Raw genomic sequence first — 18,807 nt, forward strand, 5'->3', positions numbered from 1 at the left:
GTGCCAAGCCCAAGCTCTCCAAACAAAGCCTCATCATCCAGCCAAATTGGTACCTGGTCAAAGGTAGCCCATCATAGTGCAACAGCCACGACCCATCCGAATCCGGTCTCACTAGCGCGTATTGCCCTGCCAGAGCTACAGGGCAGATAGATACCGGCAAAATAGGAGGCATTGACACCCACTTTCCCTTTGCTAACTGATCTGTTTTTGAGCGCCGTATCCTGCACCAAAGCGCCTGCCCCTCTATCCGTATGTCTGATGCCAGCAATTGGGAATCCCTATGCTTAGAAGGAGCAACCAGTTCAAGTATTCTCAAGGCCCCATGAAATGCAACTGAAAAGGCCAAACGAAATAACAGAGTCTCGAACGCGGACTCAGCATGGCAAGCTACTTTATCCAATAAGGAAGGGAGAATTGATGCATCAATGGGACGCCTGCTATCTGGGGCCACCGGGGCTCTACGCAACCAGCCTTTCATACAGATGGAGCTGGCCTTATTATTGCTGGCGGAGCGCCAGGACCGTGTCCCTGGCGATCCGCCAGCAATCTGGCGCTCTGGCTGAATGAGACGCTCGTGCGTCTCCCACGCACGAGCGTCTCAATAGCCGGGCGGCGAGGCGGCGCGGCGGGTGCAGTCCTGCCCGTCTCCAGCTTCAGGGAGACGGGCAGGGCTGCGGGGGGCTGCGGGGGGGGCGGTGTGGACCGGCGGGGACCCGGGGAAGCCGGCGGGGACCCGGGCAAAAGCACCGTCGGAACGGGACGCGCGTGCACCTCGTGCACGCGCGTCCCCTTCCGACATACAGATGGCGCGGGGCGGGGGATGGCGGGTGGCGAGTCCTCCGCCATCCCCAGCAAAGACAAGCCCGGCGCCATCTGTAGCTCTTCGTACCAAAAAGCCCTTGGTAAAGTCAGGGAGCCCTTTTAGCTGAGCGAAAAAGGCTATTCCTGCCAGATAACTAACTGCGACCACCCTGGATTTGCCTGAGTTGTAAAGTTTCCAGAGAAAATATAGCAGAAGTTTCTGCCTCCGCCTACCTGGCTGCGCAGACCCTCCGGAGAAAGCTTCCCACTCCAACCAAGCCTGGCGGTACTTCCTAAGCGTAGCCGGCGCTACCGACAGTTCCGCTAGCCCCTCCATTCCGGCCTGATGACCTGCCAAACATAAAGAGGGCACGAAACCCCGAAAGCATCAGACCCTGGCACTAGCCTACGAAAACGTTCCCACTGAAACCGGGAAAGCGCATCCGCAACCTCGTTCTGTACGCCAGGAACGTGCCTCGCCTTAAACAAGATGTTGAACCGCAAACACTGTAGCGACAGCTGCCCCAGGACCCTCAAGACCAGAATAGATTTAGCCTTCTGGTTATTAATTGCGTGGACAACGCTGTAATTGTCACACCAAAAAAGTACACTGCGATTCGCCAAGCAGGGACCCCAAATCTCGATTGCCACCATGATCGGAAAAAGCTCAAGAAGCAGCATATCCCTGTTAAGACCTTCTCTCAACCAATCATCAGGCCAAGCCTCTGCGCACCATCTCCCATCTAGATAGCACCCGAAGCCTGTGGAACCCGCAGCGTCAGTGAAGAGTTGCAACCTGGAGCTATCCACCACCGGAGCCAACCAAATGCGAATGCCATTGAAATCCTCTAAAAACGAGGACCAAATGACAAGGTCACGCTTGGTCTCAGTTGACAGGCGCACAAAATGGTGAGCTCTTTTAACTCCAGCAGTGGAACGCTCCAGCTTGCGACAAAACAGCCGTCCCATTGGTATAACTCTGCAAGCAAAGTTAAGCTGGCCCAGAAGGGACTGTGCCTGACGCAATGTCACCTTGCGAGACCCCTTGCACTGCGCGATGGCCTCCTTCAGCTTCTCCACTTTGTCAGGAGGCAAACGACAACAGCCTGCATCTGTATCAATCTGGATCCCCAAGAAAGACAGGCAGGTAGTGGGGCCCTCGGTCTTTTCCTCTGCAATGGGCACACCAAATTTAGCAAAAATGCCCCGTATGCTGAACAAGATGCACTCACACTGATCGGAGCCTGCAGGTCCTACGCAGAGGAAGTCGTCGAGATAATGAGCGATCCCGCTCAAACCCGAGGACCTCTCCACGCACCAATGCAAAAAGGTACTGAACCTCTCAAAGAATGCACAGGAAACTGAACACCCCATCGGCAAACATTTGTCAATGAAGTATTCGTCCCCCATGCGGAAGCCCATGTACCTAAAAGCATTGGGATGTAAAGGCAAAAGGCGGAATGCTGATTCAATGTCAATTTTAGCCATAAGAGCTCCTGGACCATAGGACCGGACCATCGCGAGTGCATCATCAAAGGACTGGTAAGTTACCGAACAGCATTTGAATGGAATGGCATCGTTAACTGAAAATCCAACCGGATAGGATAGGTGTTGGATTAACCTGAACTTACCCGGATCCTTTTTAGGCACCACACCGACAGGCGAAATGATCATGTCAGCAATCGGAGGTGTCAAAAAGGGGCCAGCCATGCGACCCAAGTGTACCTCTTTCATGCAGATTCCTAAACGCCCCCCCTTTAACTTCCCCCCTAACTGGTAAACTGAAACCCTCAGAAAAACCTTTTAACAAAAACACTGCAGTTTCCCTGTCAGGATAACTTTGAAGCCATGGGGGCCTTAAAACAAACCGGTGTTACAGCCCTAGCGAGCAGAGCCTGAGGAGGGGGGCCTATTGGTAGGTGCGGGACCCGCCCCTCTGGAGGGGCGGCCCCCTCGAAAGCAGCTAGACGAAGGGTGGCTGCCAGAGCAAGTGATGCATATGTGCTTGTAGCGACAACGCTGACCCATATTGCAGAAGGAATTATTAAATGCATAACACTTCCCTCGAGTTGACCCAGGAGCAAATGATCTACCCCCCGGTGTAAAACGCTTAGCTGCCGAGCTATCCATGATAGCCCTCTGAGGCGCATGGCTCGGGGGTGCCGCATGCCCTGGAGGCCGACCACTATCTGTCACCTCAGAGTGAACCCTGGCAACCTCCATCCAAACCTCCACATCTTTACAACCAAAATCTATTATGTGTAAGCAGTCCTGCTTGCGCCTGAACTGCTCATCATACTTCCTCCAGGCAACCCCACCGTACCTTCTGTACATATCATGTACCATATGAATATAGCGAATAATATTCATATGCTCATCCGGCCTATCCTCTAAGTAGCATGCCGCAAAGACACAAAAACCGGATAACCAATTATCATAGGATCTGAAAGCTTCAGAACCAACACCCCCTTTCGCCTTTGCAGCCTTATGGGCTTTCTTGGCCTCGTCTGTCAAGCTAAATAAATTCACAAAGTCACCCTTCTGGATTTTCTTCCGGCAGCTTTCCCGAAGGCCTCGGAGAACTGCAGTATAATCGCAGTGCACCACACTAGGTAGATTCCTATGCTTCCTTTCCCTCCTGGAAATTGAAGCTAGGCGCTTGCACTTGTCGCCCTTTCTACGCTTCCCAGCCTCCTTCTTAGCGTACTTAGCCGCCCTCTTACGAGCTTTTGCTGCACTACCCTCATCAGAGCCCCCCGAGGAAGAAGAGGAGGAAGAGGAGGAGTAGCACGAGGAATGGGAGCCACCAGAGGATGAGCCTGAATTTGACCCCCCTTCGTCATCTGATGAACCATCACCTGATGTTCCAGCCTGCTCTTCCCATGTATAATCATCATCATCATCGTCGTCGACATCCGCGTCCACTAAGTCGACTGTCACTTCCTTCTTCCCTCGTCTCCGACCGGTAGCATCACCACCTGTGGGCACACAAGAAGGGGGCCTCGGGGACCGCGAGCGCCTATTGTGCTTGGGCTGACTGCGTGACGGACCAGGTCCAGACTCCACAAAACCACTCTCACCCTCAGCCACTACAGGAGTATGCACACGACCAAATGCCCTCACAAACTCAGAGCAGCCTGGTATAGGCTCAAACACATCCTGCCCGCTGCTACCTGCACCCCTTTCTCCCTCGGGCCTGCCCTCCAGTAAGGGAGCAAGGGCATCAGCCATTGAGGACAAAGCCGCGGAGAACAAGGCAGGGTCAAAAGAGGCAGAGGATGCACCCCCGCCAGAGGCCTCAGCAGCTGAATCAGCCCTGTGGTGGCTGCCGCGGGTTGATGCTCTCCCCTTGCCTGACCCCGACCCGCTGCCCCCGCAGCTCTACCATCCCTTGATGGTTCCGGCTCTTGTCTTTCCCAAGATGGCCTATAGCCATATAAAGGGGTTTCAGGGTCAGGAGCAGGCTCAGCTGGTAGAATCACCTCAGGCTGCGTCTGTCCTCGCCTAACGCCAGCTCTTCCTGACACTGCAGCCCTGCTGCCAGCACCGCCACGCCCCCTTGTACACCCCGGCCTAGCCGCCATTACACCGCGCTGACGCGACACCTCCGCGACTAATGGCCGCCGCCCGCCTGCGACACCGCCAGCCAGAGCCCCGGCCACAGCGGAGACCCCAGCACCACGCCGGGCACCTCTCACGTAGCTGCGCCCGCCGCGTGACGTGGCTGAGCCGCGACCTCTCCCAGCCCCTCCTGCAGCCGGCACAGCAGACGCCGTCCTCCTTCCCTGACCAGCAACCGCCGCCCGACCGCGAGCAGGGCCCAAGGCGGCAGCAGCGGCTAACTCCGCACCCACCGGAGCCTCACTCCCGGCAGGGCCCTCACCTACTTCAGCCGCAAAATGAGCAGGCAGCCTCGCAGCGCGCCTGGGACGCTGGGGAGCGGGCCTAGACATGGCAACAGGTACAGCACAAATCACTTAAAATTACCCTTCAAACACCTCACAAACCCAAGCTAATAGCCACAGCACACTCTTCTCCAAACTATACCTCAAAACCCCTCACAAAACCCTAGGTAATACCACAGAATTCTCACAGAAAAACAAGCACAACCACTCACCTCAAATTTTTCTGAGAAGAGAGGGAGACTCCTCCCACTGCAGCTCATATTAACCCAGCTAAGCTGCCAATCCCCATGCCCCTATTGGACACTCCGAGTCACATGCTTACCCTAAGCCTACACCCAGCTTCAGCATGTTTAATACACTGCATGCCTATGCAGCCATTTCGTTGTCCTTTCTTCCTCAAAGCGCAGTTTCACTCTTTTTCATCCCTTGATGGTTCCGGCTCTTGTCTTTCCCAAGATGGCCTATAGCCATATAAAGGGGTTTCAGGGTCAGGAGCAGGCTCAGCTGGTAGAATCACCTCAGGCTGCGTCTGTCCTCGCCTAACGCCAGCTCTTCCTGACACTGCAGCCCTGCTGCCAGCACCGCCACGCCCCCTTGTACACCCCGGCCTAGCCGCCATTACACCGCGCTGACGCGACACCTCCGTGACTAATGGCCGCCGCCCGCCTGCGACACCGCCAGCCAGAGCCCCGGCCACAGCGGAGACCCCAGCACCACGCCGGGCACCTCTCACGTAGCTGCGCCCGCCGCGTGACGCGGCTGAGCCGCGACCTCTCCCAGCCCCTCCCGCAGCCGGCACAGCAGACGCCGTCCTCCTTCCCTGACCAGCAACCGCCGCCCGACCGCGAGCAGGGCCCAAGGCGGCAGCAGCGGCTAACTCCGCACCCACCGGAGCCTCACTCCCGGCAGGGCCCTCACCTACTTCAGCCGCAAAATGAGCAGGCAGCCTCGCAGCGCGCCTGGGACGCTGGGGAGCGGGCCTAGACATGGCAACAGGTACAGCACAAATCACTTAAAATTACCCTTCAAACACCTCACAAACCCAAGCTAATAGCCACAGCACACTCTTCTCCAAACTATACCTCAAAACCCCTCACAAAACCCTAGTAATACCACAGAATTCTCACAGAAAAACAAGCACAACCACTCACCTCAAATTTTTCTGAGAAGAGAGGGAGACTCCTCCCACTGCAGCTCATATTAACCCAGCTAAGCTGCCAATCCCCATGCCCCTATTGGACACTCCGAGTCACATGCTTACCCTAAGCCTACACCCAGCTTCAGCATGTTTAATACACTGCATGCCTATGCAGCCATTTCGTTGTCCTTTCTTCCTCAAAGCGCAGTTTCACTCTTTTTTCTGTTTTCTATGTATTAAAGGAACTGACCTGCTGTTAAATTTGAATCAAGCACAAAGCAGTGTCTGGTACTTACCCTAGTGGTAATTACATAGCCTTGTTCTCCAGTATTGCACAGAATGTTTTTTCTTATTCGCTGTAAGAATTAATTAATTCATCACCATCCTGATGTTTTGGGGAATGCACATGCGTATGGTCACCGAGCCATTCACAAGAATGCTGTCAGAACGAGGTTGGCCGGTGGCGGGGATCACCCATGGGAATACCCAGCATTTTATGGATGTGCCCCTGAAAACACTTGGCATTCCCATGGGTATGTGGGCAGGATGATGCCTGCTGGGGGTGGGCGGCTAATTTCACAGGACATCTGACACTACCCTGTCTTCAGCCAGGCACACACAAATAAAAGTCAGTTCAGACTGGCTTCTATTTGCAAAGGCATGAGAAATCATTCAATGGTCAGTGACCAAAGAATGATTTCTCCAGCAGCAAAGGCATGCGAGGGGCTGTGTTTTTATTACACATCCCATAGCTTGTTAATGAGGAGAATCAGTGGTGATGGGGGTCAAGGATTCGGATGGGCAGTGGGTGGCATCTCTGGTGCTTGGTAAGCAAGGATGTTCACAGCTTACAGAGCAAACCAGAATAAGGGTCATTGTATTATATGTTGCCCCTCTGTTTTATCCAATTATATAAATCATGTCAGTTATTAACCTTCTATATTTTTTACATTATTCTAATTGCAGTAATTATATTTATTTTCAAATTAAAGTATTATATAACATTAAAACATGGTAGAAATGATGTTGGCTTTTATTTTGGTTATTGTAAATGAACAAAACAACTTTCAGTTTATTTCATATTTAAAACTGACCTGTATTCTTTATACAGTAACAGTGGTTCCCACTGACCACCAACCCTCCAAATAACCCACAGCAAACAGTTTGAGAACCACTGCTACTGTATATAGAATAGCTTTTCTTTTTATAGTTGTAACTGTATTGTACAATATTACATTTACTGTAGTATATTGCCTTTATTGTCAATAGAGATTGAAGACAGAGAGCTTATAAAGGAAGAGCCAGAAATAGAAAAAGGTAGGTGTGTTCAAAACGAATCTTTGATACATTAATTAGCAGGTATAGTATGCATAATCTCTGATCAAAAGAATAGTAATAACAGCTTTAGCTGTAAATCACTGTGAATCAGACCTCTACATGATACTCTACAATCAACTACCCTTTCATTCAGAAAATTATATAATTTATTTACATAAGAGTTAGCCTCATTGTAAAATAAATATATTTACCTTACAATATTTGGACAAGTGGAATTTGAGGACTTTTTACAACAGAAATTAGATTGAACTTTGAAATAAAACTAAAAATAATGCTTAAAATATCAGCAGCGACCTTATTTTGAAATTCCCTCTTTGTTCATAAAATATCCTGCCTTTTCAAATCTTTTTTTTTGTTTCTATTTGCCTACTTTTAATCACATACAGTAACTCAAAGTTTATATATATTTTAAATGAAAATGAATAAATAATTTTTTCAATGTGCTTCTCCTAAAATACTTTTCTCCTACGCCCTTCTGGAAAATGCTGATTTTAAAGATGCAACTCTCAAAGGGGCTTCTGTTAGTAAGGCCAAAATTAAGATGGATGAAATATGTACTAGATCACAATAAACTATATCGAAGATGTTCAGAAGTAAAAAAAAAAAAAAAAAAAAAACCTACAATGTGAACCTTTATGGTTGTGCTCATATAAGAATATAGTCCTTTTAAAGTGATGCTGCCTGATCAGAAGTACTGTACACTTCACATTGCTACTATATTGTTTTAATGAAGGATTTTATTTGATTTTATGTTTCATAGGAATTATCTCCGTTATGTCCCCAAGCTATACATATGAACCCATAGTGGTTTTTTATGTCACTTTGGGGCAGATGTATTAAGCCTTAACAAGAGATAAATGCAAGGGTGGTAAAGAGAGATAAACGTCCAGCCAATGAGCTCCTTACTGACTTTTTTTCAAACACAAGCTGTAACATGGCAGTTAGCAGGTATTTGCCTGGATGTTTATCTCTCCTTATCACCCTTGGATTTATCTATTGTTAAAGCTTAATACATCTGCCCCTTTGAAACATGTATTCTGCTAACAGAAGTGATGCAGCTAATTGCTTCACCCCAGTGTGGGAATAAATATGAGTCCTAGCCAGTTATGTCCCTACCCTTTGATGAAGTCACATTGGCAAAACGCGTTGACTAAACTGCTGATACCTACTTCATTCAATAAGATAAGCTACCTCCTCTTTTATACATATTGTAGTCTTTAAGTTTTTATAATTTATGTTTATTCCTGTTTTTACATGTAAAGCGCATTTTTGTGGTTTTAACATTCTAGCCACGTTTATGCTTTTATTTGGAACTGTTGCTTTCTTATGATACATTGGATTAAATTGTTTTATATTATCTATAATTTGGTAGTCTTGCTATATTATATTCTGACACCATTGGTTGCCAATATAGTCTTATTCCTACTGTAACTATTTGTTTTTTGAGAATCGGCCACCCACTTTTTTAGGACTGAGCGGACACCCTTTATTAAACATAGGGAGTGTCATCCTAGAGACAATTAACACACTACTTCTTTTATTCCATAAAACCCTGGCACTATAATACACCCTCCCCCATTGCATATATATATATATATATATATATATATATATAGCGGGGAGACACTTAGCAGTGACGAAAGAGGCTAATTAAAGCCTCAGAAACGTTGACCACACCGACTGAGGTGTAGTGTTTTTATTTCTATTGCAAGTCTCCTGAGTGCCGGCCTAGGCACTGCTAAGTGTCTCCCCGCTGTTCACATATCCATTTGGCAAGGACACCAGGAGCTGTTGTTACCTATCCAGAGTGCCGGACACAAAGAGCCTTATATATATATATATATATATATATATATATATATATATATATAGATAGATAGATAGATAGATAGATAAAAGTGAACATTTGTCCTTCTGTCTTTCTATACAAATCCACAATTTACAAGCAGAGATCTTGAAATTTTACATATGAGCATATTAAAACACAGCCAAGGATTTATAAAAAAACTCAATTTTTTCGGTAGGCTCATTTTGCCAGTGACTTGTGATGGTGGCTGTGAGCAGAGAGGCACGGTTACAGCCACTCCCTCTCCTGACCGAACCCCCTCCTCCGCAAAAAAAAACCCATACTCACCAGGGGTGCACCAGGTTAGAGGGGAGCCAGAACTTGGGGACAGATGAGAGGGGAGCCGGGACATGGAGATAGATGACAGGGGAGAGGAGAGCATACTCAGCTCTCTGACTATACCAAATTACGCTTGTTGCCAATATTACTTCTGAAATTATTTCACAATGTTTTTTATACTGTGTGTTTAATATTTAAATTTACCTGTTCATTCCATAAAGTCGAGTGCAAAAATCACCATTCCATAAAGTTATAAACCCAATAATAACCTTAAATAAAGTACCACCCAGTGAAGTGAACACACTGTTGAACTTCAATGGGTGGTTCTTTATTTAAGGTGATTATTGCATTTATGAATCAAGAAGGAGGTTTCCTACTTTTAAATGACCATAATTGGCTCTGTAAATCATTGACTTTATTCTTCTCAAAAAAATGAATACAGCTCTTATTTTATGGTGTAATAAGGATTACACTCCCCTTGAGATCTATTCAATAAGGTCAGATCTTGTATTTTACAATGACCATTAATAGATTTTATAAAAAATTGTTTAAAGAACACTCTCCGCTGTACAGATCTCACTATAAGGTCTCTTTGTTTCACCACACCCCTGATGAAGTAGTTTTATTTAAATGCATTGGATTGGTTTTAATAAAGAACTACTTGCTTGATCAAAGTCTACGCCTTATTCCTGAAATTGACAGAAGACTGCTATATGAAAGTGTGATTGTTGTATCATGATAATATAATAGTTCATTACTTAAATTGGCTAGGTGTTACCAAATATAGCGCACCCCGATAACCCTTCATTTTCTCTACCTTTTTGTGCCCAGTCTCTCACTAACAGGAGAGTCTTATCGGAGGAGTGGCTTGTTATTTAATAATAATATAAGTGCATAACGGAAGCCATACTGTTATATATATATATATATATATATATATATATATATATATATATATATATGTGTGTGTGTGTGTGTGTGTATATATATATACACACACACACAAAAACACAATAGTGAGAGTCTAGCTACAAGAATACAAGAAAAAATGGGTTTATCAGAGAGCGCTAGATCTAATACCATCTAGTCAATTATACAGTTATAACCAAACCATGTGATGCACCAATCACACTTTGTATAACAATTCTTTGTTGTCTTCCAAAATCAAATGTAGACTTCGTTCTGGATAAAAAGTTCTTTATTGAAACCAACACGTTTCGTCAGAACGACTTCATCAGGGGTATAACAAGAATTTTATCATTAATCTTGCATCGCAATTAGTATTCCCTTAGAAGGTAAAATCAAAAATAATGACGTATTACGAAAACCTATTATGGTTTATCCAACCAGGTCTTCCTGAAGGGGTGGAGTCCCTGGATCTTAGATTTAAAGGGCTGTATTAGTATGGTTAGTTCAAATATAGCATTCACATAGTACAGTTTAAAAAGAGCCAGATAACAGTATCCCCTCTTAATTGAATAATACAATCACCACAATGCAGCAATATCCTAGGCTCCTTCAGCCAGTGAAGTACAGTAGGAGCAAGTTTCATCTTTGCTCCTTTGCCCATGGTTAGCCATGGCTAGCCATGGCTATTCTATTGTTCTCAGCTGCAATATGTATTGTATTGCAGCTGAGAACAAGTAGTAGTAGTAGTAGTAGTAGTAGTAGGAGTAGTAGTAGTAGTAGTAGTATGTTTATTTATAAGGCGCCGCAAAGTGTCCGCAGCGCCGTACATAGCAAACAAAAAACAAATGACAAGGTAACGTACAGGGTGTGTTGAAAAATACAGTATAAATAGGGGTATAGCTGGTAGAAATAAAATCAGCATCAGTTCAGAAGTAGGTGTCAAAATTGTCGAGGAGACTGAAGAAGAAGGAGAGGAAGGGAAGAACAGGACAGGAGGACAGGTGAGGTAATAAGGTAGGGTGAGTACGTCGTGAGGCAGGAGGACCCCACTCATAAGAATTAACATACTAAAAATAGGTGGGAGGACGAACGAAAAACAACAGGATAAGTAGGAACGGAGGGGAATGGAGGCAGGATAGGAGGATCAAAAGAGGTTAGAAGGAGGGATAGGCTAGTCGAAAAAAAGTGAGTATTGAGGGAGCGCTTGAAGGAGGTAAGGGAATCAGAAAGCCTGATGGGTGGTGGGAGGTTGTTCCAGTGCAGGGGGGCAGCGCGAGAGAAGTCTTGGACACGGGAGTGGGAGGAGGTGATTAGGTGAGAGGTCAGTCGGTGGTCAGCGATGGAGCGAAGAGGACGGGAGGGAGTGTGGATAGAGATCAGTGAAGAGAGGTAAGGAGCGGTGGAGGAGGAGAGAGCCTTGTAGGTGGTGGTGAGGAGTTTAAAGAGAACTCGGGAAAGGAATGGGGAGCCAGTGAAGAGATAGACAGAGGGGGGAGGCGGAGGTAGAGCGGCGGGAGAGGAAGATGAGCCTAGCAGCAGCGTTAATAATGGTTTGGAGAGGTGCGAGGCGGGTGAGAGGTAGCCCAGAGTGAAGGATGTTGCAGTAGTCAAGGCGGGAGAGGACAAGAGAGTGAATGAGAATTTTGGTCGCGTCAGTGGAGAGGAATGGTCTGATGCGTGAGATGTTGCGTAGGTGAAAGCGGCAAGACTGTGAGAGAGCACAAATGTGGGGGGTGAAAGAGAGGGAGGAGTCAATGATGACACCGAGGCAGCGCGTTTGGTCGGTGGAGGTGATCTCGGTTTCACCAATGCTGATGGAGATAGTGGGAGAAGAGGTGATGTTCAGGGGATGGAAGATTAGAAGTTCAGTTTTAGCCATGTTTAGTTTCAGGAAGCATTGGGTCATCCAGGCTGAGATGGCCGTGAGGCATTCGGAGACCTTGGACAGGAGTGATGGGGATAGGTCGGGGGAGGAGAGATAGATTAGGGTATCATCAGCATAAAGGTGGTAATGAAAACCATAGGAGCTGATGAGGGTGCCCAGAGAGGTGGTGTAGAGGGAGAAGAGGAGAGGGCCAAGGACTGACCCTTGGGGAACACCGACTGGCTGCGGGGTAGTAGGAGAGGAGGAGCTCGGAGTGGAGACGGAGAAGGAGCGATCGGAGAGGTATGAGGTGAACCAGGAGAAGACCGTGCCAGTGATGCCAAAGGAGCGGAGGGTGTTGAGCCGGAGAGGGTGGTCAACAGTGTCAAAGGCAGCCGACAGATCAAGCTGGATGATGATAGAGAAGAGGCCTTTGGATTTAGCCGATAGTAAATCGTTAGTGACTTTGGTCAGGGCAGTTTCAGTGGAATGTAAAGGGTGGAACCCGGATTGGAGGGGGTCTAGAATGGAGTTAGCAGTAAGGTGGCTTAGGAGACGATTATAGGTCAGACGTTCTAGGAGCTTGGAGGCAAAAGGGAGGAGGGAGATGGGCCTGTAGTTGGATGGAGAGTTGGGGGTCCAGATTTGTTTTTTTTTTTGAGAATTGGGGAGATAAGAGCGTGTTTGAAGGAGGAAGGGAAGATCCCAGAGGATAGGGAAAGATTAAAGAGGTGAGCCAGGTGAGAGCAGACTGACGGACTGAGACGACGGATAATATTGGAGGGGATAGGATCGAGCGGGCAGGTGGAGGGAGAAGCGGATTGAAGGATAGAGTGGACTTCAGCAGCAGTGGTGGGGTAAAATGAGGACAGGGGTTGGAAGGAGGGGAGTGGAGATGTAGGAGGGGAGGAGGGAGAGGGTGAGGTCATGGCAGCAGTGATGGCAGTCCTGAGAGAGATTTTGGTTGAAAAGTAGGTAGCAAAATCAGCGGCTACGATGGAGGACGGAAGAGCTGGAGGAGGGGGGAGAGCAAGGAGTTGAAGGTGGCGAAGAGCCTGCGGGGATTGGATGATTGGGAAAGGATGAGGGACTTAAAGTAGGATTCCTTGGCCAGAGCAAGGGCAGAGCTGAAGGAGGAAAGAATGAATTTGAAATGGAGATAATCCGCAAGGGAGCGTGATTTCTTCCAGAAGCGCTCAGCAGTGCAAGAGCACTTTTTAAGGAATCGGGTGATAGGCGAGTGCCACGGTTGGGGGTTGGAGCATCGAAGGGGGATAGAGGAGGGAGGGCAGGCAGAGTCCAATGCCGAAGATAGGGTGTCATTATAGAGGGAGGCGGCGAGGTTCGGGCAGGACATGAGGGCGATTGGGGCGAGAAGAGGACACAGCGTGTTTGAGAAGGCAGCAAGATCAAGTGTGTTGACGTTATGCCGTGAGACAATGCGCTTGGGAGGGGGGGTGGGAGAGGGGGGAACAGTGAGGGAGAAGGAGATGAGGTGATGGTCAGAAAGAGGAAAAGCCGAGATAATGTAGTCAGTAAGGGAACAAGAGCGAGAGAAGACAAGATCGAGGGAGTGTCCTTGGATGTGGGTGGGAGAGGTAGTCCACTGAGATAGGCCAAGAGAGGAGCAGAGAGAGAGAGGAGTTTGGAGGTGCCAGGATCAGCGGGGTTATCCAAGGGGATGTTAAAGTCACCAAGAATGACAGATGGCAGGTCAGTGGAGAGGAAGTGTGGAAGCCAGGCGGCAAAGTTGTCAAGAAATTGGGAGATAGGGTCAGGGGGCGGTAGATTGCAGCGACACGGAGGTGGTAGGGGTTGTATAGACGGATAGAGTGAGACTCAAAGGAGCAGAAAAGGAGAGAGGGTTCAGGGTGAATGACACTGTGGGTGCATGAGGCTGAGAGGAGAAAACCCACACCGCCACCTTGGCGACCGTCAGGCCTGGGAGTGTGAGGGAAAGAGAGGCCACCGTGGGAGAGAGCAGCTGGAGAGACAGAATCAGAGGTGGAGAGCCAGGTCTCGGTGATAACAAGGAGGTGGAATGCTCTAGAGATGAATAGGTCATGGATGGCAGGGAGTTTGTTGCAGATGGATCTGGCATTCCATAGTGCACAGGAAAGAGGGGGGGTGGGTTGTGTATTTATGTGGATAAGGTTTTTGGGATTGCAGAAGCGAGGGGGGGTCGTTGGGAGGGTGGGGGTGCGGGGGTGAGTGGTCATGATAGGTATGGGATGGGAGGGGGGAGGAGCGGTTGGAGAAAGTGAAGTTGAGAGATTAACAGCCATGAGGACCAGAGAACAATAGAATAACCATGGCTAGCCATGGCTAGCCATGGCCAAAGGAGCAAAGATGAAACATGCTCCTACTGTATCTGTATATACCCTTAACCCCCCAAGCGCGAGTCCCCTGCACCATCCGGCTAGTCCGATCTTGTGATGTCACCCTCCGGCGACACACACCCGCCGGTGCGTCAGAGCACCTGGACAAGTTGCTAGGAGACCCTGTGTAAACAAAATCATGCATATGATTAAAAAACCAGATACCTCAGCATAATGCTACAGCAAATACAATGCAATGAAAATATAGGGAGAAAATCAAACTCCTAGGTAAATAACGTGAATTACAAGGAAGCAAAAATCATAGGAAATACATGCAAGCACGAATTAAAGGAAAAGATGGAAACTACGTATTTCATTTAACCCTGCGGAGGCTATGGTATTAAGACTGTGTATCCTTCGGGTTTCTAATTGGAAAAGTTTTCTGTCACAGTCTTCCCCCTCAGACTTTTGGGTACACTTTCAATGATTTTATATCACAATGTTCCATGTTTGAATTCTCTAAAATGTTTAAGAACTGATTGTTCAATTTGAGTAGACTTGCCCTCTAGGGCCTGTCTGATGTGGGACCGGTGACCTGCCATCCTTTCTTTAAATTGTCATGTGGTTTTCCCCACATATAGGAGGCCACATGAACAGCGTATGATGTAAATTATATGGGTACTGCTACATGTCAAAATTTGTTTGATAGGTATCCATTCTCCCGTGTTTGGATGACGGAAACTATCTTCAGTTTCCATGAAACTGCAAGTCGTGCAGTTCACGCACCGGTAGCAACCCGGTTTCATTAACAGAAAGTGTCTGTCAGTGGGAGTGGAAAAATTAGAAATATCATTGTGTACCAGGATGTTTTTCAGGTTACTCGGATGTTTATAGCTGGGCAAGATTTTACTGTGCGCTAGATACTTCAGATCTGGATCAGTAGATACCAGAGGCCATAAGTCTTTTGTGGTGCTCATCACCATTACTTTTTTTATTATAATACCTATTTTCTGTCATTTGTCAGCATAGTCACTAACATTCATTACTTTTTTAACCTATCTTAAGCTATTACTGATACAGTATACAGTATATGTTTAATGCAAACCACATGGTACTGTATACCACAAGACCATTCGTACAGCATGAAGCCTTGGGTACATCATCATTGTACCATATGGGGAATCATTTATTGAAACATATATTCAAGGAAACTAATGAATAGCTGATTTCCCCAATGACATCCAGTAGTTTACATTTCAGTTAAGTGACTTGTAACAAAGGCCTTCCCAGTTAAATATTGACATCAGGCAATGTTATACTTTAACTAAAATGTTATCTACTTGTTAAATGTTATCTAAAATATAAATCATATGTTAGGAGGAGCTTCTTCTACATATGCCTTTTACTTTCAGTACAGAATGTGGTTTGATACAACAATGTACATATACTCTGTCATATCTAAATTCATCTAGTTAATTGGATTTAAGTGGAATAGAACCCTTTATAAAAATACTATACTATACTGTATGTATGGATTATATTTCTATAAGAATTAATCACTGGTATGTATATAAATAAAGTTTAAATATTTTACCCTGGAAACTTGCAGGTGTCTAAAATAATTCTTAAATAAAGGATAAAATATACAATCAGTATGCAGGACAAAATGTATCAACAAATGAAAAAAAAAACCCAGTCTTCTTAATTCATTTCAGAAAATATCTTTTAAGGAGGAGGATGTGACTCGGTCAAGTCATGTTCTAATTTTAGTAATTCTTAGAACATTTGAACATTTTCATAATGAACCACATCTAAATCTGAACTGTTTTAGTTATGTTCATAATCTTGAGCTTTTGCATTTTTAAAAGTCAAGTAATTTAGTGAGGATTTTGTGCTCTTTCACTTTAATAATATATTCACAATTTAAAATTATCTTCACCAGAAGAAATTGCAGAGCAGCATGAACAAGAACCAACAGATATAAGTAAAGGTAACTCCTTCAGAACTTATTAAATTGAAAACAGAAAAAGAATAAACATTGCTGACATCTACATCTGTAAAATTGAAAAGCATTGGTAAAGTTAGAAATATATACATTGTGTGTGTATATATATATATATATATATATATATATATATATATATATATATATATATATATATATATATATATATATATATATACGGATGAAGTGCCTCTCATTCAGCTCAGGGAGTCAGCATTTTCATAAGGATGCCCATGAAATGCTGGGCATTCCCATGGGTGCAGCCCCTTCCTTTCTGCCACTCCATATCCCTCAATCCACACTGCTCGGTGGGAATGGGTTGGCGAATAATCAATTCACCATGCCCGCTCACACCAAAGTGTGTATGTGCATGTGCAGTCACAAACCATTGCTCCCCTGTGTGAATGCGCATTGGAGCATATGAATTCAAATAAGGTCCTAAATGTATTTCCATGAAGATACAGTATAGTTCATTCAAAAAGCAACAAGGGTACTTATGTATTATCTGGGCTCCCATGTTACATGCACCCCATTTTTTCATACCCCTACTATCCAACTACGCATGGAGTTGAATTTATATAGTGTGGTGAGCACAGCGAGCCACTGTGCCCGAAGCGTGGCGAGCGAACGCGGTCTCATCAGAAAAACGGGAGCCCAGATATTACATAAGTACCGCAACAAGATATGTCTTGAGCATATCCCAGGGACGTGTGGTGAGGTAAATGGCTGAGGAGTCCCTGGCAAGTACCAGAGCCAGATTTGCACCCAATTTATGAGCCATGGGGTACATGCCAGCATTATACACAAGTGCAGAAGTATACACTGCTGGAGATTCACTGAGTTTTAATCAGATATGTGCAGAAAAGGTAGCCAGGTGAGGCACTGCAATAGACTTTTTACTCCAGAGTTTTCACTAAAACAATTATTAGAATAGTAAAAATTAGATTTTTTCTATATATTCTTTGCATTTTTGACATACTTTATAAACTCAAAACTCCAGCATATACCTTAGTATGACAGGAAAGGCTGTGCCTCACCTGCCTCACCCCACCGCACGCCACTGGCATATCCGAATGCACCCACATTTATTTATTTATTATTAACAGTTTCTTATATAGAGCGGTACTTGTGTAGTTTCACAGCGCCTGATATATCGGATGTGATAGTGCCCGATATATCGGATGCAATATCTGCTGATATATTGATGTGATTCGAAGCGATTTTTTGACCTGTTCATAACCCCACTATCCACTACGCATGGAGTTGATTTTATATAGCGTGGCGAGCGCAGTAATCCACGTCCAAGCTTCGGGCTCGTTGTCTTGCTGCGCTTGCCACACTATATGAAATCAACTCCATGCGTAGTGGATAGTGGGTTTATGAACAGGTCAAAAATCGCTTCGGATCACATCGATATATCAGCCAACATCGCATCTTATATATTGGCTGACATCGCATCCGATATATCAGCCGATATTGCATCCGATATATTGGGCGCCGTGAAACTACACAAGTACCTATAGCGCATACATAGTCTGCAGCGCTTTACAGAGTATAGTTGCCCATCCACAGCAGTCCCTGCCCCAGTGGAGCTTACAATCTATATTCCCTACCACATGTACCAGTATGATGACTGCTGTTTTAATGTATCATTTATATATAAATACATTTACAATCCTGTGTTAATTGCCTTTGCCCCAGAAGTAATCTAATCATCTGCTATCACAGACTATGCTGTGCACCACTATTGCAGATAAATAAATATTATTAGAATCCCCTCAAATGCCACAGCCAGCATCTGTAGTATAATGACATTCATTGTTTTTAACTTCCACTTGCATTGTAGGCAGTAATATTTAATATATCATATTTATTATCTACAGAGAGCGACATCATAAAGAAAGCACCTGAAATAGAAAAAGGCAAGTATATATTTTTAACAAACAAAGATATAACAGGTACTGTAGACATATTGAGGCTGATGCACATTTGACCACAAAGTGAGCATAATTTATTGTTTGAAATAGTTGATCCAGAAAATACATATTTCCACCAATATGCAGAATTTAAGTGGCATTGTTCTAGCTAGCATCAGTATCGTATTACTCTGGTGTAATCCGCGTATCTGTCAAAGACACTGCAGTACATGAGCATACCTCCCAACTGTCCCAATTTTCGCAGGACTGTCCTATTTTTTGGGGGAGGAACATCCCACCTGGGATCGGCTGTATCCCATGGTGGGGGGGAGGGAGGCAGTTGGGAATCCCCCATTCTAACCACTGCTCTGCTGAGCAGCAGTGAATGCACACAGCATCTATTCCTGAAGACAGAGGGTCTGGGGGCATGGTCAGCAGCTCACAGAGCTGCTGGCTATGCCCCTTACTGGTGAAAATGGGGCAAGGCC

At 45.8% G+C, this 18,807-nt stretch overlaps 1 protein-coding gene across 1 annotated transcript in view; it reads left to right on the forward strand.

Moving 5' to 3' along the window:
• TRDN (triadin) overlaps positions 1–18,396 on the forward strand; it is a 427,364-nt gene extending 408,968 nt beyond the window's left edge. The window contains exons 46-48 of the mRNA XM_083174940.1: positions 7,114–7,161; positions 16,341–16,388; positions 18,287–18,396. Coding sequence (XP_083031066.1) covers positions 7,114–7,161; positions 16,341–16,388; positions 18,287–18,396 — 206 coding nt within the window. The remainder of the gene's footprint in view (positions 1–7,113; positions 7,162–16,340; positions 16,389–18,286) is intronic.
• The last annotated feature ends 411 nt before the right edge of the window (positions 18,397–18,807 follow it).

This window comes from Crinia signifera, chromosome 3 (assembly GCF_055691185.1).
Source record: "Crinia signifera chromosome 3, ASM5569118v1, whole genome shotgun sequence".
Classification (NCBI taxonomy): domain Eukaryota; kingdom Metazoa; phylum Chordata; class Amphibia; order Anura; family Myobatrachidae; genus Crinia; species Crinia signifera.